We start from the raw sequence: 24,186 nt of genomic DNA, 5'->3' as shown, positions 1-24,186 counted from the left end.
GGCTCGTTGTTTATGCGCGTATGGTCGCCCGAAAGTCTAGCCCCCTATTACTGGGATATTACTGGGATGCCCAATAACAAAAAAATAATTTGTATTAAATTGATTATAACTAGAGAACGGTTTGACGGGTTTTAATGTTTATATCTCAATCGAAAGCTTGCGCTTGGCTAAATGCAGTTGTTGAAATGCCCGATTCAAAATATTTAATGATTTTGATTAAAACACAAAAAACTAACTAATCAAACACATCAATTATCTCCTTAATTAATTGATCAATTTTAGTCATCAACGTCTCGATCGAAAGTATGATCCACAATGAATGCGAAAATCCTCAAAATTTATTAATTACCCACGTACGGTTATTTAAATGCCTCCACGTATCTACCGACTGGAAGTCTAGCCCCCAACAAGAAAAAATTAATTTTGATTATGTTCGCTATAACTAGAGAACGGTTTGACCGATTTTAATGTTATATATCTCAAATGAAACCTTGCGTCTGGCTGAATGTGGAAGTTACAACCTTTAAATTAACAAGGCGTATACACGTGTAATATTGTAGTACAGCTGTGTTCAGATTTAATGCGAATCGTCCGCTGTTAGCTCCGACATGACCCTGGTACTGGAAGAAGACGGAAACATCTTTTGTTTCTATTCAATTTGATTTCTGATACTAAAGGAAGTTACCCTCTTCCTTAACCCCGATAAAATCGTCCCAGTTTTACGTGCATTCAAATTTGTCCGTTTTCTTAAATACAATGCCTCGTGTTCCTGGTCAACGAGACTCAGGTTTGACTACGAGGCGAGCAATTATTGCACTTCATCAAGAAGGAATAGATAAACGGGAAATTGCCGAACGTGTAGGCTTATCAGTAAGATTTGCAGAAAATGGGAAAGTTGGCCTTGTAACATCTAGATCAGGCCTAAGACTTATTCTTAATAATGCTCAACGAAGGGGAATTGCTGAATACGTCACCGCCAATCCATTTACAACGTCCACAATTATCAAGGATTTAATTCGATATATTTTTGTTATCATCAGTAAAAACCTTGTATCCAGAAGGGATCATCACGATTGTCCAAGACAATTCACCCGTGCATTCTTCAAGAATTGTTCATGATTGGTTTGACGATCATAATGAGGTTAGACGAATACCCTGGCCAGCGCGGTCAACTGATCTTAACCCAATCGAAAATCTGCTGGCTTTGATGGAAAAACAGTTCAATAAAAAATATGCCAACTTTCCGATTCGCAACGTAAAATCCGTAATTATTTTCATTTACTACAGAAATTGTGTAAAGTAAATGGATTGCTTATACTTATTTATTTTCTTAATTTTTCTTTGTGATTCAGTCATCTTGGCCATAAATCACATCACTCCGCTAGCCTGTTCGGAACTTTTACAACACTACAGAGCAGGTAAAACCTGGATTGAATGCCTCGTGAACGTAGGTCGTTTCTAGTACAATTTTATGCCTCTACGAGCGGCTCTTTTCGCATTATATCTGAACAGAACTGTACACGAAATTGTAAGTGCATTTTTCTCGAAACATCCTTTTTACATCTGGTTAACACGATTCCTAAAAAACTACTTATTCGATTGACTTGAAATTTGAACTGCACTTTCAAATAGCATCTTTCTATCGTATGACCTACAGAGAAACTGATACGATATATATATATATATATATTTTTTTTTTTTTGCAATAAACTTATCGATTTCAAGAATAAAATCGATTATCTTAATTTGACTAGGCACCATTTTACCAATAATGTTTTTTTTGATTAGTTCTAGTTCAAACGATAATCACAAGTATATAGAAAACAACATCATTTGATTGTTAAGTTTCAGATCATTTCAAGATCTGATAGATCTGATAGATCTTAAAATGATAGATATTGGATTGAGGAACAATGGAAAGATTATTTTCTATAAATAATTTTTTTTAAATAAGTAAATATATCATGAAAACATATGCAAAAGATTAAATTGAAATACCACATAATTTGGCAGCAAAACATTCCCAAAAAAATCATTTAATTTGATACAAAAAAAGAAACTCCCCCCTTAAAAAGCTTGACTTAGATTATACTAGTATTATTTGGAGTGGTTTACACTCAATTTCAAATTATTTCATGTTTTGACAATAACAATTAAAGCTTTATAATTTTTCAAGCACAAAATGCAACAATTTATTGAATGGTACCGTTTTTCAAGCACAAATCCAAAGAGTAGCGTTCAAACGGTATGAATTATTCCGATATGTTTTGGTTAATTAATAAAATTGAAAACGACTCACCGAATGGATGTTGTTTCCCCTCGATTTTACTTCGAAGCTGGAAGTAAAGATAAATTAATTTATTGTGACAAATAAAATGAATTAATACGATACCTTTTAACATCCATAAAATAGCAATCCGATGATCTCAACATTACTAATATCACCTAACACTTAGCATAAATATAGGACGTATTTATCACTTAATTCAAGTAATAAGTTTTATTTTTCAAAACTACTTTATCACCCTTAAATGCCCGCACATCAACTAAAATGCGTTATTAGCGAATAAACTGCCAAACATCCCCTCCTTAATTTATTGTGTGAAGAAGGAATACTGGTGGTGAATAAACAAAAAATGTAAAGACGACGGGGCGAAGCGGTTTTAAAACTCAACCTTTCAATAAAAAAATTTCTCGAAACATTTCAAATAAAACTTACGTCATTTTACTAAAATAAAACGCACTAAGTAATCGAATTTCAATGTTTAACACTTCCTGCAGGAGAATCAGGTGCCCAACAAATAATTAAAATGAAGCAACCAAGACGTTGGATTATGCATTATCCCTTATCTTTTGTGTCATGATATATAAATAAAAAAAAACATCGTATATCAAGAGCGAATTGAGATATCATCATGAAATAAAGAACATTTTAAAGCAAATTTAATGAAGATTTAATACGTTATATATAATTTCTTATTTTCTATAAACATCGTTGTTACGATACAGCCGTACAGTTAAGAGTACGGAACACTCTTAACTTAATAAATTATATTAAAGGTAGATATACTAAACCAAAAATTAAAAAAAGATTTTCTGTTTTAGTACAAATCCATTTTAAATCAGTCTATTACTTTGTTCGTTTGTTTACATACTTTGTTATGATTAGTAGAATATTTCAAACATTTTCACATTAGTTTGTTCTCTAAATAGTAATTCGTGTACAAACAAATATTTTTTATGTAATTGGGGAGTAGACTTCCAAGCAGTAAAGTCACCGGAGTCGTTTAAACAATCGTACGTACTTAATTAGCAAATTTAGAGATCGGGCATTTCCATTTTCGCATTCACCGTGGATAATACTTACTTTCGATGGAGATGTTGACTAAAATTGTCAATTAATAAAGGAGATAATTGACTTATTTGATTAAGTAGTTTTTTGTGTTCTAATCAAAATCAGCCAGACGCAAGCTTTTGTTTGAGATATAAAACATTAAAATCGGTCAAACCGTTCTTTAGTTATAGCGAATTTAATCAAAATTAATTTCTTCTTATTGGGGGCCGGACTTCCAGTCAGTAGATATGTGGAATCATTTAAATGACGGTCCGTAGATAATTAGTAAATTCTGAGATCGGGCATTTCCATCTTCCCATTTATTGTGGATCATACTTTCGATCGAGACGTTGATGACTAAAATTGATCAATTAATTAAGGAAATAATTGATGTGTTTGATTAATTAGTTTTTTGTGATTTACTCAAAATCCTTACATATTTCAAATCGGGCATTTCGGCGTACGCATTCAGCCAGACGCACGATTTCGTTTGAGATATAAAACATTAAAATCCATCACACTGTTCTCTAGTTATAATCAATTCAATACAAATTAATTTTTTCTTATTGAGAGCTAGATTTTCGGTCGTTCACACGTGCATAACCAACAAGCCGAACACGGTGTCATTCCGAGGGCTGTACAAGGTTAACGGGAGCGAATTAAAATGGGGCATTTTGTTATTTCGATAGAAGACACTATGACGAATCGAATGACGTATAGATCATGATCATCGGGTACATCGTTTACGAGTTATCACCACTTAAAAAAGGACATTTTTGTGTTATTTTCGTGTACCTTCGCATTATGTTGGCGTTTTAGCGAAATTCGAAAGAGATTTCGAATCGAGCATTTCCACTTTCGTATTGATCAAAGATTAAGCTTTCGAATGAGAGATTGTTTATCGAAATCGGTTGACTGGTTCTCTTGTTATAATCAAAATACTATACATGTAAAATCCTATCTAAATTGGGGGCTAGAAAAATTGGGGGCTAACTTCGCATAGATCGGTATATCTGTCTGTGAATACATTGTCTACGCAGTGTTTCTCATTAATTCTGGAAGGACTGCCAGGAAGTCGTTTCTTATAGCACTTTTTTCGTCAGAGTAGCCCTCAAAACATCTTTGTTTGTTATAAGTATATTATAACAACGATTATTATAACGCTTCCATGTGCATTAATTGTTGGTTTTCTACAGCTGTAAGCAGCAACTGAATAATTTTGGACGTGTACTGATTGAATCTCCAACTCCTTTAACCAATGTTCTGTAATGCATAGGATGTCATAGTCGGTTGGTTTTTGCAAGTTATACTATAGATAATTGATTTTTGTTGAAAAGCCTTGTATATTTACATTTCACATTCGAACAGTTGAATCCAGATTTATAAAAAATGTGTGACTTGTATGTTCATGAAAGTAGAATGTCTTTTAACGCGTGTGAAGTTGGCCATAGATTTTAAACTGAAAAAAATGCGTGATCGGGGTATTCAATCGATCTACTATCAACGGCATCGTATTCATGGTCGCCTCTTGTTTCATTCATTTCTTATTTTCCGGGAAAATCGATTTTCTTCAATCTTTCGCAAAATTCGCCTCGTTCGGGGTTTTTAATCGATCTAATTTCAACGTCATCGTATTCCTGGTGGCCTCTTGCTTCAGATTCGAAAAGAAAATTTTCCTAACCATTTCTTATTTTCCGGGAAAATCGATTTTCTTCAATCTTTCGCAAAATTCGCCTCGTTCGGGGTTTTTAATCGATCTAATTTCAACGGCATCGTATTCCTGGTGGCCTCTTGCTTCAGATTCGAAAAGAAAATTTTCCTAACCATTTCTTATTTTCCGGGAAAATCGTTTTTCTTCAAACTCTCGCAAAATTCGGCTCGTTCGGGGTTTTTAATCGATCTAATTTCAGCGACATCGTATTCCTGGTGCCCTTTTACTTCAGATTCAAAAAGAAAATTTTCCTAACCATTTCTTATATTCCTGGAAAATCGTTTTTCTTCAAACAATTTGGCTAGAAATGGTCAGAAAAATTTTATTTTCGAATCTGAAGCAAGAGGCGACCAGGAATACGATGCCGTTGAAATGAAATCGATTAGAAACCCCGAACAGGCCGAAATTTGCGTATGTTTAAAGAAAATCGGTTTTTCCGGAAAATAGGAAATGGTTAGGAACATTTTCTTTTTGCATCTGAAGCAAAAGGCCACCAGGAATACGATGCCGTTGAAATTAGATCGATTAGAAACCCCGAACAGGCCGAAATTAACAATTGTTTGAAGAAAAACGATTTTCCAGGAATATAAGAAATGGTTAGGAAAATTTTCTTTTTGAATCTGAAGTAAAAGGGTGCCAGGAATACGATGCCGTTGAAATTAGATCGATTAGAAACCCCGAACAGGGCGAAATTTGCGAATGTTTGAAGAAAATCGGTTTTTCCGGAAAATAGGAAATGATTAGGAACATTTTCTGTTCCAATTTAGAGGAAGAGGCGATCGGGAATGCGGTGTCGTTGAAATTAGATCGATTAGAAACCCCGAACAGGCCCAAATTTGCGATTGTTTGAAGAAAAACGATTTTCCCGGAATATAAGAAATTGTTAGGAAAATTTTCTTTTTGAATCTGAAGTAAAAGGACACCAGAAATATGATGCCTTTGAAATGAGATCAATTAGAAACCCCGAACAAGCCAAAATTTGCGAATGTTTGAAGAATATCAGTTTTTCCGGAAAATAGGAAATGATTAGGAACATTTTCTGTTCCAATTTAAAGCAAGAGGCGACCAGAAATACAACGCCGTTAAAATGAGATCGATTAGAAACCCCGAACCGAATCGGCCGAAATTTGCGAATGTTTGAAAAAAATCGATTTTCTCGGAATATAAGGAATGGTTAGAAAATGTTCTTTTCGAATTTGCAGCAAGAAGCGACCAGGAATGCAATGCCGTTGACATGGGATCGATTAGAAACCCCTAACAGCCCGACATTTGCTTATGTTTGAAGAAAATCAATTTTTCTGGAATATAGAAAATGGTTAGGAAAATTTTCTTTTCGAATCTGAAGCAAGAGGCCACCAGGAATACGATGCCGTTGAAATTAGATCGATTAAAAACCCCGAACGATCCGAATTTTGCGAAAGTTTGAAGAAAATCGATTTTCCCGGAAAATAAAAAATGGTTAGGAAAATTTTCTTTTCGAATCTGAAACAAGAGGCGACCATGATCGTATTCATGGTGCCGTTGAAATTAGATCGATTGAATACCCCGATCACGCATTTTTTTCAGTTTAAAATCTATGGCTGAAATCTATGGCCAACTTCACACGCGTTGTCTTTTAAAATCAAATCTACGAATACCAACATTGTTAGACTTGTTAGTCGAGTTAATGCTGTCAGAGGAGTAACATCGATCACTTCGCCCGTGCGTGTTGTTATCAGGTGCTTTAGTGGAAAACATGCGTTTTACCGAAGAAAATTTACGTGAACTAAAGGAGTTATTTTATAGCTCCGTTAATGAACTTTTAAAAAATGACTCTTTTATGAGCCAAGTGATAAATACGGTAAAAGAGCATTTCATTGCGGAAATTGAAGAATTAAAGAAGGAATGCGTCATGGTGCGATAAAAATACATGGTAATAATAGAATATGTACTATAAAAAATGCAAATGATATTGAGGATCCGCTCACTAAGGCATCAAGGTTATCTTTAGCTTAGATTTTATTTAATGTTATTGTATTACTTTTTATGTATCATACTTTTTTCTTTTTTTTTTCTCTCTTTTTGTGAAACGCGCATGGGGGGAATGGTGTTTCAGCGCAAACTTCATTTGTTAATATTGTAAAAGTAGTTGCATTTCAATATTTAATCTTAATACTTTTTCAATTTGAAATAATTTTTTTTTTCTTTTTCATTTTTGGTCTTTGCTTTTCTATTGCTATGTTATTGAATAGTTTATCTGTGGCTCACATAGAGGTAAGATCGCTTCTGTCTGGTTTTTTCGATTTTAAAAGTCATATACTACATTCGAATTATGATATTGTAGCTGTTACAGAAACCTGGTTAAACTCGACTATAAATAATAATAATGTTTACACCGAAGGTTACAATATGTTTCAAACCGACAGAGATGGACGAGGAGGAGGAACAGCTATATACGTAAGTGATAAAAATAAAGCGAATAGCTTGAACACTAATAATATTATTGAGCAAACCTGGGTGGAAATGAAAATAAAATCAAAAGTGGTTATAGTAGATTTTTTGCCGATGTGTGACGATATTTTTCTCTTGGGTGATATGAACATCGATTTGTTTTCTTGCTCTAACCCTGCCACTGAAAAGCTTTTGAGTTTTCTTGAAGCGTATAGCCAAACAGGTTATAAACACTCCTACTAGAGTCTCTTCTTCTACTTTTTCCTTAATAGATCTAATCATAATTCCTGAATCAATATCGCTTATCGGTGACTCTGGCACTGTTGATTTAAATAATATTTCTGATCACTTTCTTGTTAAATGTACTCTGTCGATGGCAGTTGAACGTGAAACTTATCCAATATTTAGAACAGTCAGGGATTATTCGAACTTTAAACAAGAGGATTTTGATATTGATTCATATCAGTTGACTGACATTAACAATAAACTAAATTTTTTCAATACACATTTACTTTATGTATTTGATACATATGTGCCAGAGAAGATTATTAAAATCTCGCGACTTAGTGCTGCTTGGCTAACTCCGGTTGTTAGGACTATGATGCATTTAAGGGATAAAGCATTGAATCGTTACAAAAATACTAAGGCACAAGAACATTGGGAATACTACAAATCGCTAAGGAACTATGTTACATCCGCGGTACGTAGGGAACAGAGGGTTTACATGAATACTATTTTTCAAAATAAAAATACTCGCGATTTATGGAAAACATATAATAAGTTGGGCATTGGGCGTAAGCATAGACCTTCTGTTCCTGGACGTTTGTGTGATGCAGATGAATTCAATAATTATTTCCTGAACAATTCAAATAATAACATCGATCATGATTTATTACAATATTATAACAACACTACGTTACGGAATTTTAAAGAATTGTTTGCTTTTCATACTGTAACACCGAGTGAAGTTTCTAAAGTTATATCATGTATTCACTCCATTGCCGTTGGAAGCGATCTTCTTGGCATAAATACAATAAAAATGTCGTGTCCATTCTTATTAGATATGATTAGGCATATCATTAATACATGTCTCTTGGAAGCCGTTTTCCCTGACTGTTGGAAGATTTCTATAGTCACTCCATTGCCGAAAGTTAACTCTCCTAAGTGCTATACTGATTTTAGACCTATAAGTATTTTACCTGCTCTTTCTAAAACACTAGAAAAAATAGTTTGTTCTTAGTTGCGTAAACACCTATTGCTTTATGACATCATACCTAATAATCAGTCAGGGTATAAACCGGGTCATAGTTGCAATACTGTACTAATGGATGTTGTGGACGGTGTGTTGCGGAGTGTCGACAAGGTAAATATTGATTTATTTATTTATTTCATGTGGGTACAGAAACAGGTCGAACCCAATAATACTGTACCACAAACAACCAATTGTATACAAATAAAATAGAATTACAGTTCACAATAATAATAATAATGAATTAACATTAATGGTACAAAAGTGATTCAAAAGGGAAAAAAACTAAAACTAAGTTTAGCTGATATAAATATATCATATATCAAATATCAAATGAACGCTCGAGGAAACACACCAACTGCAGCAAAGAGCAGTTTTTTAAATGCATAGAAAGAATGCTGAAACAGATCTATGTTAACACGATTTGCCGATCTTGCCATTCTCAATAAAGGAGAGTTTTGACAGGCATTGGTTCTAGGAGTAGGTGTCATAAATAGAAAATCAAAGCGAAGTAATCACTAAATAATTGGTAATAATTGGAGAATCACACTTGTTGTACAAAAGTTTGTAAAAATATAATATATCCCCACAAAAGCGACGCTGGTTGAGGGTTAACATACGAAAAGAAGTGCAAGTTGATTCGTAATCAATGTATTGAATGGAAAATTTAAAACAAAAGTATTTGAGGAATTTAGATTGAATACGCTCAATTCTAGATTTATACGAGAGATACTGAGGATTCCAAACGACGCTGCAGAAGTTAAGTGTGCTGTAAACATAGGCAAAATAGAGATTTCTAATTGCAGCAATGTTTGAAAAAGCTACCGTTGATCTCATAATAAATCCTAACATACGCCAGGCTTTGGAGACAACAGTATCGATATGTTTATCAAATAATAATTTATAATCAAATGTAACACCCAAATCTCTAATAAATGAGACACGTTGCAACCTCTCACCAGCGACGCTATAATTGTAGTGGATTGTGTTCACCCTCCTAGAGAAGGAAATAACATTACACTTTAATAAGTTTAATGAAAGGCGATTATTTAAGCAAAAAGCATGTAGATTGTTTAAGTCAGATTGCAGTTTAGAACAATCAAGAGGTGAGGAGATACGGAGAAAGAGTTTTAAATCGTCAGCATACATTAAACATTGGGCATAATTAACGACGTCAAATATGTCGTTAACATAAATATTAAACAGTAAAGGGCCCAGATGGCTACCCTGTGGAACACCAGAAGGAACCGACACAGGATTAGAGAAAAAACCATTAACCGAAACAATCTGGCATCTCTCCTTCAGATAGGAAGCAAGCCATTGCAAAAGATTTCCCTGAACACCAAACTTCTTTAGTTTGAACAGAAGTAAGTTGTGATCCACCCGGTCGAAAGCTTTACTAAAATCCGTATAAACTGAATCAACCTGAAAAGAATCATCCAGAGTAGATAAGATATACTGGGTATATTCAAGCAAGTTACTCTCCACCGAGCGACCAGCAAAAAAACCATGTTGTCTAGAATTGATTTTAGACTTAAGGGCAAAGAATATGCATGCAATGATATTATTAGATTATTCCAAAGCATTCGATATGATAAATCATCATTTGTTGTTAAGCATTATGCACTACATAGGTCTCGGTCAGACGGCAATTGATTTTTTTCAACATTATCTTCTGAACAGAAGGCAACATACGAAAGTTAAAGGCTCATTATCTAAACCAGAATTTGTCTCTAAAGGAGTTGCTCAGGGCAGTATATGTGGTTCTTTGTTATTCATCATTTATACTAGTATGTTCTACAGGGGCTTGAAACATTGTGAATACCATGCTTATGCTGATGATACTCAGTTATTAATATCATTTCCTCACACCGAGACTAATGTTGCTGCTGTCAAAATAAATTCTGATGTGCAATCACTTGTTGACACTTCTGAGGCGCATGGCTTAAAAGTAAACTCCAGCAAATCTAATGTGATAGTATTTGGTAACAGAAATCATAGGAAATTTGTTGATGACAATCTTAAAATTTGTGTAAATAATCAAGAACTACAACACGTACGCACTGTGAAAAATTTGGGTTTGTTAATAGATGATGATTTAAAATTTAATTCACATATAAATAAGTTACTACAGAAATTATATTGCGTATTAAAATCCCTTTATCCCTATCGGCATGTATTAAATGAGAACAGTAAAAGATTACTGACTGATTCTTTGATTTTATCCAATTTTAATCATTGTGACTCGAACTGGGGACAATCGAAGACGGGTGCAGTATGTCCAAAATGGGTGCTTAAGGCTAATTTATGGAATTCGAAAGTACTGCAGAATTTCACATAAGTTAAAAGAATGTGGGTGGCTAAATATGTATAACAGGATCGTTTTTCACAGGGGAGTAGTTTATTTTAAAATTTTAAATAAGAAAACACCTGTTTATCTGAGCAAGAAGATATCGTATCGTACTGACATCCACAATATCAATATTCTCGACGAAAAGATGCACTTACAGTTCCTCGTCACGCGTCGTCTTCATTTGGGAATTCTTTCACTATTTGCTTTATTTATTATTTGCTTTATTCATGCATTCAATTTTTGTTTTTTGTATTTTTTGTCTTGTGCGCTGTATTCATTTTCACTACTTACTTAGAAGCAATATGTTGTGTTCATGGGGACTGGGGGAAGAGCAGACCTCACTACTTTTTTGACAACGGTGTTGTCTGACCCAGCCACCTGTTAGCCTTTGCAATTTTGTTGTAATTTTGTTTTTGTAACTTTATACTTATTTTTTATTATTATTACGTTTTTGTATTTTGTTTTTTTTTATACTTGTACACTAATTGTAAGGGTTAATAAAGTCATTATTATTATTATTATTAAATCTGGTTTGTACAGTTCATCCTTTTTGTTGAACGGCGTACCTACAAGAAATCTATATATAGGTTTTATTTGAAAAAAGAATTTTATTTGGTAAAGAAAAAAACTGTTTGTTTAGAAGAAACACAATAATTTATTGAATTATATAAAAGCTCGAGAACTGATTAACAAATCATTGGAAAATAGAGGTTTTAGTAATTATATTATTGGCAAGATGTACTGCCGCTGTTGCTACATCCAGCTCTCCAAGGATAATCACATACTTTTAAGTAAGTGTTAAAATGCAATCCTCTAGGACAACGTTGCCAAATCGGACAACCCCAATCGCACATGTAGAAAACCGAACAATCTGTTTCATCTGGTAACATATGAACTTCGCACATATCGTTGCAAATTGGGCATTCCCCAACTGGATGACCATAACCAGGATATCCAGGATATCCGGGACAATATGAATAATCGGGATATGACGAGCAATGTGGATAATTAGGGCAAGGTAATTGTGGCGAACATCCTTCCCCATCGTTGCACTTATAGTAACCTATATAAATAATAATCTTAAAAGATCCTGTTTAATAATCAATTTAATTCTTACCCTTGATAGTTTTTGAATTTGCAGCGGTTACAAGATCTTTTGGATCATAGCAAAATCTTTGATTAGCATTGAATAAGTAACCATCGGGGCAATTCACTTCATATGCGGTACCATTCACACATTGTAAAAATGTTCCAAAATTTCTTGGGTGTGGAATAGTTATGCTTCCATATGGTGGACAACTTGTAATTACTTAATGTTATTTTAAGTACCAATTCGAGTACAAAATTAATAATAAATATACTTACCATGCCCATAACTAGTAACAGCTAGAACAGATATTATTAATACCGATACAATCATTTTAGAACTGTAGTGAGCTACCATGTAGATTTAATTCATATGGTCGCTTATCTTATATATACGAACAAATAGGTAAACTTTAAAAAACAATTTAAGTGGTTTGTAAACATTTCTAAATCGTCGAATGTCAGTTTTTGATTACAAATATTAGTTAACCGTATATTTACACAAACCTTTTTTATTACACTTTTATACTCAAAATTTCATTACTAATTAATTGTATCAGTATTTAAATAAAAGACTATACATCTTATAATTAATTGTATACAAAGTTCAAGTTGTTGTGCATAAAGTTAGAAAGCAGTTTGATAGGAATTTATGTGAAAATCAAGAATTTGATTTAGGTGTGCTGTAATAGTTAATACATTGAAAACACTTCAATCATTTCTAAAATAAACAACTTAAGGACTTGAAACAAAAATATACGAAAAATTTGGTATATAAGATACCGTTCACATATGCTGAATAGTACATATTGATCCAGTATCAAAATGATTGCATCTTTATTAATACTAAATATTCTGGTGGTTGCCAGTTATGGGCAAGGTAAGAAGTTAATTACAATTACGTAATAATTTTTAATATTCACACATACATTTTCGTTAGGTTTAAATATCTGCCCACCACATGGCACCCATTACATCCCACATCCAAGGATGTTTGGTAAATTTCTTGAATGCAGAGAAGGTATTGGATATGAAAAGTCTTGTCCAGAAGGTCTTCTATACAACGCCAATAATAAATTTTGTTATGATCCCGAACACTTGAAAACCGCCTTTGTTTCTATCCATACTAAAGGTATGAATTAAATCAAACTTTACATCTAATATTAAAAACTTAAAAACGTTGTTGTTTAGAAGGTTATCTTAATTTAAAAAGAAATCCCATTATGGGTAATGAAAAATTGTCGTAAATACGTTGATTTATTTTATGCACTATTTTTTTTTCGTTGATATCTACGTACATACATAAATATATATGTCTCGGGAAAGATGTGACCTATCTATTGCAATTGAAAATATTCAAAAAGGGGGTCACAGCGGGCGTGCTTGTAATGGAATGTTGGAGGAAATATATCGGACGACATTCTTAACAACATACGATGCGGAACCACGTTTACAAAATTTTACCTTTAAAAATGTTATATTTAAAAAACATAATGTGATAAAATAATTTGAATTGAGAGAAAACCGCATTTTCAAGCTTTACTACTTATTACAACAAAAATATTTGCAAGTCTAATTAAAGATAAAATCTTCTTCTTTAAAACGATGCATAGCAGTTGATATTAGCACAAAAACTTTTCTTAAAAAGAAGTTATAAAGAAAAGATGGTGATATTTGTATAGGAAAGAAAATAAGCGATTTTAAAAAAATCCTGCAAGCTTTATTTGTTAAGATAAAGAAGATATTATTTCATTAAATTAAAGGTACACACTTTTTCTTTAAAATGATGAATTTTATTGTAATCGATATTAGAACAAAAACTTTTCCTAGAAAGAAGTTATAAAGAAAATATGGTAATATTTGTATAGGAAAAAAGATTGGGGTTTTTTAAAAAATCGTGCAAGCTTTATTTGTTAAGATAAAGAGAATTACATTCAAAGATAAAACCGTTTTCTTTAAAATGATTCATTTTAATCGATATTAGCACAAAAACTTTTCCTAGAAAGAAATTATAAAGAAAAGATGGTAATATTTGTATAGGAAAGAAAATAAGCGATTTTAAAAACATCCTGCAAGCTTTATTTGTTAAAATAAAGAAAATATTATTTCATTAAGTTGAAGATACAACCATCTTCTTTAAAATGATGAATTATAATCGATATTAGAACAAAAACTTTTCCTAGAAAGAAGTTATAAAGAGAAGATAGTAATATTTGTATAGGAAAGAAAATAAGCGATTTTAAAAAAATCCTGCAAGCTTTATTTGTTAAGATAAAGAAAATATTATTTCATTAAATTGAAGGTACAACCTTCTTCTTTAAAATAATGAATTGTAATCGATATTAGAACAAAAACTTTTCCTAGAAAGAAGTTATAAAGAAAATATGGTAATATTTGTATAGGAAAAAAGATTAGGGATTTTCAAAAAATCATGCAAGCTTTATTTGTTAAGATAAAGATTATTACATTCAAAGATAAAACCGTTTTCTTTAAAATGATTCATTTTAATCGATATCAGCACAAAAACTTTTCCTAGAACGAAGTTATAAAGAAAAGATGGTAATATTTGTATAGGAAAGAAAATAAGCGATTTTAAAAACATCCTGCAAGCTTTATTTGTTAAAATAAAGAAAATATTATTTCATTAAGTTGAAGATACAACCTTCTTCTTTAAAATGATGAATTGTAATCGATATTAGAACAAAAACTTTTCCTAGAAAGAAGTTATAAAGAGAAGATAGTAATATTTGTATAGGAAAGAAAATAAGCGATTTTAAAAAAATCCTGCAAGCTTTATTTGTTAAGATAAAGAAAATATTATTTCATTAAATTGAAGGTACAACCATCTTCTTTAAAATGATGGATTGTAATCGATATTAGAACAAAAACTTTTCCTAGAAAGAAGTTATAATGAAAGTATGGTAGTATTTGTATATAAACAAGAAATCAGGGATTTTCAAAAAATCGTGCAAGCTTTATTTGTTAGGATAAAGAAAATTATATTCAATTAAAGATAAAACCGTTTTCTTTAAAATGATTTATTTTAATCGATATCAGCACAAAAACTTTCCCTAGAAAGAAATTATAAAGAAAAGATAGTAATATTTGTATAGGAAAGAAAATAAGCGATATTAAAAACATCCTGCAAGCTTTATTTGTTAAAATAAAGAAAATATTATTTCATTAAATTGAAGATACAACCTTCTTCTTTAAAATGATGAATTATAATCGATATTAGAACAAAAACTTTTCCTAGAAAGAAGTTATAAAGAGAAGATAGTAATATTTGTATAGGAAAGAAAATAAGCGATTTTAAAAAAATCGTGCAAGCTTTATTTGTTAAGATAAAGAAAATATTATTTCATTAAATTGAAGGTACAACCTTCTTCTTTAAAATGATGAATTGTAATCGATATTAGAACAAAAACTTTTCCTAGAAAGAAGTTATAAAGAAAATATGGTAGTATTTGTATGAAAAAAGATATTAGGGATTTTCAAAAAATCCTGCAAACTTTATTTGTTAAGATAAAGAAAATATTATTTCATTAAATTGAAGGTACAACCTTCTTCTTTAAAATGATGAATTGTAATCGATATTAGAACAAAAACTTTTATTAGAAAGAAGGTATAAAGAAAAGATGGTAATATTTCTATGGGAAAAAAATAAGCGATTTTCAAAAAATCGTGCAAGCTTTATTTGTTAAGATAAAGAAAAGATTATTTCATTAAATTGATGGCACAACCTTCTTCTTTAAAATGATGAATTGTAATCGATATTAGAACAAAAACTTTTCCTAGAAAGAAGTTATAAAGAAAATATGGTAGCATTTGTATAGGAAAAAAATAGGGATTTTCAAAAAATCGTGCAAGATTTATTTGTTAAGATAAAGAAAATTATATTCAATTAAAGATAAAACCTTTTTCTTTAAAATGATTCATTGTAATCGATATCAGCACAAAAGTTTTCTTAGAAAGAAGGTATAATGAAAAGATGGTAATATTTCCATGGGAAAAAAATAAGCGATTTTCAGAAAATCGTGCAAGCTTTGTTTGTTAAGATAAAGAAAATATTATTTCATTAAATTAAAGGTAAAAACCCATCCTGGATAGTTTTTCCTGGAAACAAGTTATAAAGACAAGATGATGATAGTTGTGTAGGAAAAACTACCAGCATCAAAACTTTTCTCAGAATTACTATGTTATTTACACTTTTTATTATATCTGACTTCTCGTCTTATCTGACTTCTTTTTATAGCTATGAGTCGTCACTATGATTGTCCTGGATGTCACCAAAAACCACCTTGTTCCAATGGAAATGGATGTCACCCAAAACCACCTTGTTCCAATGGAAATGGATGTCACCCAAAACCACCTTGTTCCAATGGAAATGGATGTCACCCAAAACCACCTTGTGAAAATGGATGTAATTCTTGTAATAATGAATGTGGTCCTGTAATTCCCCTTAAATGTTCTGGATATCCTGGTTACCCTGGTTATCCTGGTTATGGTTTTCCAGTAGGAACATGTCCAGTATGTGATGGCGTATGCCATGAAAAACTAGCGGATTATCAAGATTGTACTGTTTACTATGTATGTGATCATGGATGTGCAGTCTGGCATCGTTGTCCTAAGGGAACGTACTTCAACATTAATTCAAAAGAATGCGAACTCAACAAATCTTGGAACGAAAGAAACACTATAGCACAATAGATTATGATTATAGTTAACTTCACGTCGTACTAAGTTTTCCATTAATATAAATGTAAAAAGAGATTAGATTGTTGTTTTTATTTCTATTGTTACTTATCAACAAGAATTAACGCAATAACTCGGTTTTATTGTTAAAGCTTATTAAAAACATATTTCTGTTTGAAACTTTTAAGCAATCGTTAAGAACATTTGATAATCCTTATCAAATGAATAGAAATGTTGCAAACATCTATTATTTAATGTAATTCCCCTTAGGAACAATTCCATATAAATAGACTTTCTTGTTTCTTATCCTTCATTAACTTGTCAACCGTTGCAGCAAATATGTTTAAAACAATAATTTTTACATCCATCGTTGCAAGCGTTGTTGTCACAACAACTGCAAATTGTAAGCAATTTAATTTAATTTTTAAAACCTTAAAAGTTAATTTCAATTTTTAGATGTAGATTGTCCAGCATCGGGGCAACATTTTTATCCTCATCCTTATTATTGCGCCAAGTTTATTGAATGCAACCATGGAGTTGAAAAGGTCCAAACTTGTTTCGGGGATTTAATTTTTAACGCAAACTTGAAATTTTGTGATTTTCCTGCTAATTATCCATGTGAAGATAAAATAGGTAAGAATTTTTATTATACATATCGCTTCAAATTTATAATTAAAAAGTAAAATGTTTACTTAATCAAATGTCACTTTTTATGTGTTCTAAATTTCAAGTAGTTTTGATTACACTTTACTATAGAGAGTTGTGGTGAAATAATATGCTTATCTATTAGATCAATCTTCAAATTTTATTTTATAAGTACTGAAGTATTTATTTATTTTAGATCCCCTTGAATTAATACAGTTTTTTAATTACTATTTTTAAATTTATCATTAGTAAGCGTTAAATTTAGGAATGTGTTAAAGTTTAGGAAGTCTTTAAAAGATTAAATTCTACTGACATAGGACCTAGTTTTCTAAGAACAGTATCTAACTAGTTATAGAAGATCAGATGCTGCTGGCAGAAAGCTACATAGTCTTGGCAAAAGACTAGCTACTTTAAATACAAGATACTACATGCAGAAGCGGGTCTATTGCTTTCTGAAGAGTACACACTGCTGGCAAAACACTAGATATTACTGACAGGAGACTAGATACAGTGGGCTAGTCCTTGAATTTCATAGATAAATTCAGAGTAATAATGTGTACATGTATGGGCATACAGAGTTTCAAGTTATATGATATGATTCCTAACAAGCGGCAGATACAAAAAGAATAATTTGCGATTTAGCACCAAACAATGACTTCTAGATATAGGGTGAGCGTAATTTTGATGGTAAAAATATTGAATTTTAACAAATTGGAGTTAATTACCACAATCAATTAGTTTATGATCAGCAATGTGGTCAAAATTGGATGCTATAACGATGTCAATAAATGTAAATATTTTTATAAAGAAAGATTATCCCTGCAAATTTTATCAAACTACATATTTTGGTTTTTTTGTTGGCGTTTTGTAATTTTATATTGCTAGTGAAAGACTAGATACTGCTTTAAGAAAACTTGATCCTGCTAATGAATGAGTAGACACTGCTACTGGATGACTAGATACCACTACTAAACGTCTAGATATTGTATGTAGAAATCTATTTGTACTTACTATTTGAGAAAACTAGGCACTATTGGCAGAAGTTATGTTCTTTTGCTACCAACGCAAAAGTATATACTGGTTGCAGAAGAGTGGCAACTGTTGGCAGAATATTAGCTAAAGGAGTGCTGAACAGTACTAATAGAAGACTAAATGGTACTGATAGAAGACTAGATGATGTTTGCAAAAGACACAGATATAGCTTGCACAAGACTAGATAGTACTGGTACAAGCTTTAAGATTAGATACTTCTAGTACAAAACATAATTCTACTTTTAGAAGTGTATCTATTGTTTGCAAAAGAAGATACTCTTGGTAAAAGACCAAATATGGTTTACAGAAGTGTACCTATTACATGCAGAAGACTTTATAGTGCTAGTAGAAGACTAGATACTGCTTGAAGAAGACTATATCGTACTGATAGAAGCTTGCAGATTAGATAGTGCTACTAGAAGACTAGGTACTGCTTGATGAAGATTAGATAGTATTGGTAGAAGTTTGCATATTAGATACTTCCCGTATAAGACTTATTACAGCGTTTAGAAGTGCAGTATTGTTTGAAAAAGAAGATACTGTTGGTAAAAGACCAAATATTGTTTACAGAAGTGTACCTATTACATGCAGAAGATTTTATAGTGCTAGTAGAAGACTAGATACTGCTTGAAGAAGACTATATCGTACTGATAGAACCTTGCAGATTACATATTTCTAATATAATACTTAATACTACTTTTAGAAGAGTATCTATTGTATGTAAAAGACTAAATACTATTGTTAAGAGACCAAGTACTGCTTTCAGATGAGTACCTATTACTTGCAGAAGACTAGATAGTGCTACTAGAAGACTAGGTACTGCTTGATGAAGATTAGATCGTACTGGTAGAAGTTTGCAGATTAGATACTTCCCGTATAAGACATATTACTGCTTTTAGAAGCGCATCTATTGTTTGAAAAAGAAGATACTGTTGGTAAAAGACCAAATATTGTTTACAGAAGTGTACCTATTACATGCAGAAGATTTTATAGTGCTAGTAGAAGCCTAGATACTGCTTGAAGAAGGCTATATCGTACTGATAGATGCTTGCAGATTAGATATTTCTAATATAATACTTAATACTGCTTTTAGAAGAATATCTATTCTATGTAAACGACTAGATACTATTGTTAAAAGACCAAATACTGCTTTCAGAAGAGTACCTATTACTTGCAGAAGACTAGATAGTGCTACTAGAAGACTAGGTACTGCTTGATGAAGATTAGATCGTACTGGTAGAAGTTTGCAGATTAGATACTTCCCGTATAAGACATATTACTGCTTTTAGAAGCGCATCTATTGTTTGAAAAAGAAGATACTGTTGGTAAAAGACCAAATATTGTTTACAGAAGTGTACCTATTACATGCAGAAGATTTTATAGTGCTAGTAGAAGACTAGATACTGCTTGAAGAAGGCTATATCGTATTGATAGATGCTTGCAAATTAGATATTTCCAATATAATACTTAATATTGTTTTTCGAAGAGTACCTATTATTTGCAAAACACTAGATAGTGTTGACAAGATATTAGTTACTGCTAATGGAGGACTGGACACTGTTAGTAGAACACTAGATACTGCTAACAAAAGACAGTGAGAGATAGTGCCACTAGAAGCTAGATAGTAGTGATAGAAGCTTACAGAATAGTACATATTGTTTGTAAAAGACTATTGATAAAAAACTATTGCTTTCAAAAAAGTACCTATTTCTTGCAAAAGACTTGATACTGTTTGCAGAAGTGTAGATACTCCCAATGGAAGACTAGTTTCTCCTTATAAATAACTAAATGTCTAGTCTCTAGTCTATTAAAAACAAATTTAAAAACTAATTGATTGATGAAGAAATTTAAAAACTACTTTTATAACTTTGAATTTTTTGGTACAAAGAAAAAATCAATTTAGGATTTTTGAGCTGGTTAAGGTTATCAGATATATATACCAGATATTTATCTATAATGTTATAGATTGAGTAGAAAATGAAAATCTTTTTTCTTGGATTGTGGAATTGATTTGATGTTTTTCACATTTTGTTGGAATTTGAGTTGCACGCTAATAAAAACGACTTTTTACGATTACAATTAGCATGTTGTATTGTTTGCTGATTTTTTTGTTGGCTGATACGATATTGATGACCTATTTTGAGTTGACGCTACTAATCTTTGCTACCAATACCTGTTAAAGTAATAATACTAATATATTATTAGACTATTATTTGTGCTATATAGCATACAATTAAAACATGAAACTTTATTAAGATTGTCCTACAAAGTAGTTATTTATATTACAAGTGGGCTAGAAACATAATTACTGTACGAGTGTAGAGAATTGCACGACGAGATCTAATTGTAAGACAGAGTCGTGTACTGTAATTATGCTCTAGCAGACGTGTGATATACATCATTTTATCTATGACTGCTAAAAATTACTTAAAAATCAATTTCTTTAAAAAGATCTATTTTGACATTTATAAAAATATTTTGAAATGATTGTTGACAATTTTGAATTATTGTCAGTTTCAATAACATGTTTACTCGTCTAGAATAAGTGTTTCGTAATGTAAAAACGTAATAGCACTTTTTTTGTATTGTTGCTCGTTTCAATAAATTAAGTCTGTTCTGATTGGGCTAAAAATGCGTTACGTAATGAAACCAGTGAGATAATGAACTTCATTACGTAACTCAAATCATCTCAAATGAGTGTGGTAATGATGTCTAATCCAAGCAGTCGTAGATAAAAAAACATACAATTGGACTCAATTATTAAATTTTTTTGAGAAATTATCGAAAATTTAAAATGTTTATTATGAAATTTTTTTAGTTCCAGGTCCTGTTGGAAAATGCCCCGCTATTAATGGACCATATGTAGATTTTTTAACACACTCTACAGATTGCTCTATATTTTACATGTGTAATTGGGGTATACCCATAGAAATGCACTGTCCACTTGGTTTACATTTCAACCCTACGATAAATGTTTGCGATTTTATTTGCTCTGCTAAATGTACATTGGAAACGAACCAAAGTACTAGTTAATATTATATTATATATTCGAAATATTTGTATTTAATTAATTTATTATTTTATATTACTTTATATGTATATTATAGATATAGATTATAAAAATAAAAAGAATAAATCACTACAAGTGTTTATTAAAATCTTTTATCCATTTTAAATCGATTTTGACTGGTCATCAATCAAATCTCGACAGGTTTTTCTCTATTGTACTATTCACCTATTCGTCGAATAATGATTTCCTTATCTTAAGGGTACAAAGAGTTAGTTGTTATCAAAGAAATCTAAAACTATTGAACCTCCAAAACCGTATATATATACGACCGATTTACATACATATTGTCATTAGTTGAATTACAAATAATCAACAAACATCATTAAAAACTAAACATGCTTAAATTCTCCTTAGTTTTTGTTGCCTTTTTAGGCATAACATTTGGTAAGTAATATCTAAATTAAATTATTTTTTGACTCTATTATACATCGACTGGTTTTTCTTTTAGGAAATGATATTACTTGTCCACCTGAAGGCCAACATTTTTATCCACATCCAACTCGTTGTGCGAAATTTATAGAATGCAACGATGGAGTTTTAGCTGAACAAGAATGTTTTGGTGACTTGACTTTCAATCCAGTCGTAGGTTTCTGTGATTTCCCCGAAAACTTTGAATGTGAAGACTTGCCCGATACTGTTCCAGAAGGGCCAGTTGGAACTTGTCCAATACAAAACGGCGCTTTAGTTGATTTCTTGGTAGATGCAACCAGATGCAACGTTTTTTACATGTGCAACTGGGGAACTCCCATTCAAATGGAATGCCCAGAGGGCCTTCACTTTAATCCCACAAAGAATGTTTGCGATTATCCTTACAGAGCTGGATGTTTAAGTTACCTTAAATTGTAATTTTTTGAAAAAAATAAGTTTTTAATTTTAATTTAATGTGAATTAAAAAAAAATAAATTATAAAAAAAAATATCAGCATTAAAAATTGAAATCAGAATTTGTATTACTTGAAAGTACAAACCTTACATGACGCTTTATGACAGGCGTCAATCTTTCATCTGGTATTTAGTTTCTTTCCTTGAAATTTCTCAGTCCTGCCAGGAAGCAGGTACTGCGGTGAGAAGACTAAATACTGTTGTCAAAAGACTGGATACTGCTGGCAGAATATTCCAAGTTGATTTTCATATCTGTGATATTATTGTGAGTGCTAAACATTCTTGGCTGCGGTAAAAACTAAACACTGCTGGCAGAAAAGTTGATACTACTCACACAAAACTATATACCGCTTGAAGAATAGAAAGACACTGTTGGTAAAAAACTAGATGCTGCTTGTACAAGACTAGATATTGTAGAAGGCTAGGTGTTACTTGCAGAAGATTAGACTACTAGAGGCTTGAATACTTCTAATACAAGACTAGACACTGCTTTCAGAATACCTATTTCTTACAGAAAACTATACATCACTGGCAAAAGATTAAATATTGCAAGCAGAACAATAGATTATGTTGTATTATTTAAAGAAGCACTTAGATTACTTGTTGATTGAGCTATACTGCTGGTTTTTACTGCTATACTCTACTTTTTTATTTAGGGGGAGTATTTTCAAATTAAAGCGCTAAAAAGAGGTGTTGCTATTGGTCAGTTCTCGACCAAAAGTCGTATAAAAATCCTTGTTACTATAGATTAAAAGTATATATTGTTATAAAATAAATAAGTAATAAAATTCGTAACTATAGTTTACTTAAAATCCTCCCTGGTTTTAAAACTGCCGCCAAAAAATGGCTTTGAAAACTTCAACTGTGTAAATGTGACTTTTCATTTTACTCCTGCGAATTAAAAAATATAGTATAGTAGAAGACTAGATTGCAGAAAACTTGATATTGCTACTGGATGATTAGATACTGCTTGCAGAAGACTATTTGCTATTTGAAAAAACTAGACGAGTAGACACAACTTATAAAAACTATATAGTACTGGCAGAATGTTAGATACTGCCAATAGAAGACTGTATACTGCTAATAAAACTGGTACTGCTTGCAGAAGCCTACTTGCAATTTTGTCGAAGTCTAGAGACTTGAAGACCAGATACTTCTAACACAAGATTGGATACTCCTTTCAGAAGAGTGCCTATTGCTTGCAGAACATTAGATACTAATAGCAAATGACTCAATGTTGCAAGGAAAAGACTAGTTATTGTTGGCAATAAACAAATTAATCTCAATAGAAGACTAGATCTTCGTTATAAAAGACTAGATACTACTGATACTGCAGATTCTACTGGCAGAAGACCAGATGCGGTTATGAAACGGCTGGATACTGCTGTCAGAATAATAATTATTGCTAATGGAAGACTAGGTAGGAAATAATTACAAGATAAGCTTCATAAATGTGATATCTGAAAAACTTGTGAAAAAAAAATTGTGAAAATTCTTAGTTGATAAATCTAATCCAATGATTAGAATGACCAGAATGGCATTTTGAATGATCACTTGGAAATAGTGTCACCAAGGGATCGATAGTGTCCCAACAAACACAAATTTACCAAAAATGTCTTCATCCTCCTCATTTTGAACTACTATTGGAGGAATTGCGAGTTTTGCAATTTATGAGATCTATATTTTTTTGGTGTCAGCGT

The 24,186-nt window shown here is 31.7% G+C and overlaps 4 protein-coding genes across 4 annotated transcripts; 3 read left to right on the top strand and 1 right to left on the bottom strand.

Moving 5' to 3' along the window:
* Positions 1 to 11,714: 11,714 nt before the first annotated feature.
* On the bottom strand, positions 11,715 to 12,548 carry LOC111414607 (peritrophin-1-like). Its single transcript, XM_023046003.2, has 3 exons — positions 12,443 to 12,548; positions 12,195 to 12,386; positions 11,715 to 12,140 (listed from the first exon to the last, which is right to left on the bottom strand). The coding sequence occupies exons 1-3, from the start codon at positions 12,519 to 12,521 to the stop codon at positions 11,803 to 11,805; spliced, it is 609 nt and encodes a 202-aa protein (XP_022901771.2). The 5' UTR covers positions 12,522 to 12,548; the 3' UTR covers positions 11,715 to 11,802.
* Positions 12,549 to 12,949: 401 nt separating this feature from the next.
* On the top strand, positions 12,950 to 21,680 carry LOC111414606 (uncharacterized). The gene is made up of 5 exons (XM_023046002.2): positions 12,950 to 13,043; positions 13,104 to 13,295; positions 16,419 to 17,261; positions 17,315 to 17,491; positions 21,354 to 21,680. The coding sequence occupies exons 1-3, from the start codon at positions 12,989 to 12,991 to the stop codon at positions 16,871 to 16,873; spliced, it is 702 nt and encodes a 233-aa protein (XP_022901770.2). The 5' UTR covers positions 12,950 to 12,988; the 3' UTR covers positions 16,874 to 17,261; positions 17,315 to 17,491; positions 21,354 to 21,680.
* LOC139430361 (peritrophin-1-like) lies at positions 17,198 to 21,568 on the top strand. Its single transcript, XM_071197218.1, has 3 exons — positions 17,198 to 17,261; positions 17,315 to 17,491; positions 21,354 to 21,568. Exons 1-3 carry the CDS (start codon positions 17,198 to 17,200, stop codon positions 21,566 to 21,568), a joined length of 456 nt encoding a protein of 151 aa, XP_071053319.1.
* Positions 21,681 to 21,880: 200 nt separating the features above from the next.
* On the top strand, positions 21,881 to 22,548 carry LOC111414609 (peritrophin-1-like). The gene is made up of 2 exons (XM_023046005.2): positions 21,881 to 21,989; positions 22,054 to 22,548. The coding sequence occupies exons 1-2, from the start codon at positions 21,941 to 21,943 to the stop codon at positions 22,449 to 22,451; spliced, it is 447 nt and encodes a 148-aa protein (XP_022901773.2). The 5' UTR covers positions 21,881 to 21,940; the 3' UTR covers positions 22,452 to 22,548.
* The last annotated feature ends 1,638 nt before the right edge of the window (positions 22,549 to 24,186 follow it).

This window comes from Onthophagus taurus, chromosome 7 (assembly GCF_036711975.1).
Source record: "Onthophagus taurus isolate NC chromosome 7, IU_Otau_3.0, whole genome shotgun sequence".
NCBI classification, from domain to species: Eukaryota; Metazoa; Arthropoda; class Insecta; order Coleoptera; family Scarabaeidae; genus Onthophagus; species Onthophagus taurus.
Note: the sequence above shows the minus strand (reverse complement) of the source record. Positions and strands in the feature narration are given on the sequence as shown.

Excerpts from the sequence above, each read along its gene's own strand:
- LOC111414607 (XM_023046003.2), bottom strand. The coding sequence starts at position 12,521 with ATGGTAGCTCACTACAGTTCTAAAATGATTGTATCGGTATTAATAATA. Across the intron at positions 12,387-12,442 it reads TGTTACTAGTTATGGGCATG|TAATTACAAGTTGTCCACCA; the intron begins GTAAGTATATTT and ends AATAACATTAAG. Across the intron at positions 12,141-12,194 it reads AAATTCAAAAACTATCAAGG|GTTACTATAAGTGCAACGAT; the intron begins GTAAGAATTAAA and ends TTATTTATATAG.
- LOC139430361 (XM_071197218.1), top strand. The coding sequence starts at position 17,198 with ATGTTTAAAACAATAATTTTTACATCCATCGTTGCAAGCGTTGTTGTC. Across the intron at positions 17,262-17,314 it reads TGTCACAACAACTGCAAATT|ATGTAGATTGTCCAGCATCG; the intron begins GTAAGCAATTTA and ends TTCAATTTTTAG. Across the intron at positions 17,492-21,353 it reads TCCATGTGAAGATAAAATAG|TTCCAGGTCCTGTTGGAAAA; the intron begins GTAAGAATTTTT and ends AAATTTTTTTAG.
- LOC111414609 (XM_023046005.2), top strand. The coding sequence starts at position 21,941 with ATGCTTAAATTCTCCTTAGTTTTTGTTGCCTTTTTAGGCATAACATTT. Across the intron at positions 21,990-22,053 it reads CTTTTTAGGCATAACATTTG|GAAATGATATTACTTGTCCA; the intron begins GTAAGTAATATC and ends TTTTTCTTTTAG.
- LOC111414606 (XM_023046002.2), top strand. The coding sequence starts at position 12,989 with ATGATTGCATCTTTATTAATACTAAATATTCTGGTGGTTGCCAGTTAT. Across the intron at positions 13,044-13,103 it reads GGTTGCCAGTTATGGGCAAG|GTTTAAATATCTGCCCACCA; the intron begins GTAAGAAGTTAA and ends CATTTTCGTTAG. Across the intron at positions 13,296-16,418 it reads TGTTTCTATCCATACTAAAG|CTATGAGTCGTCACTATGAT; the intron begins GTATGAATTAAA and ends TTCTTTTTATAG.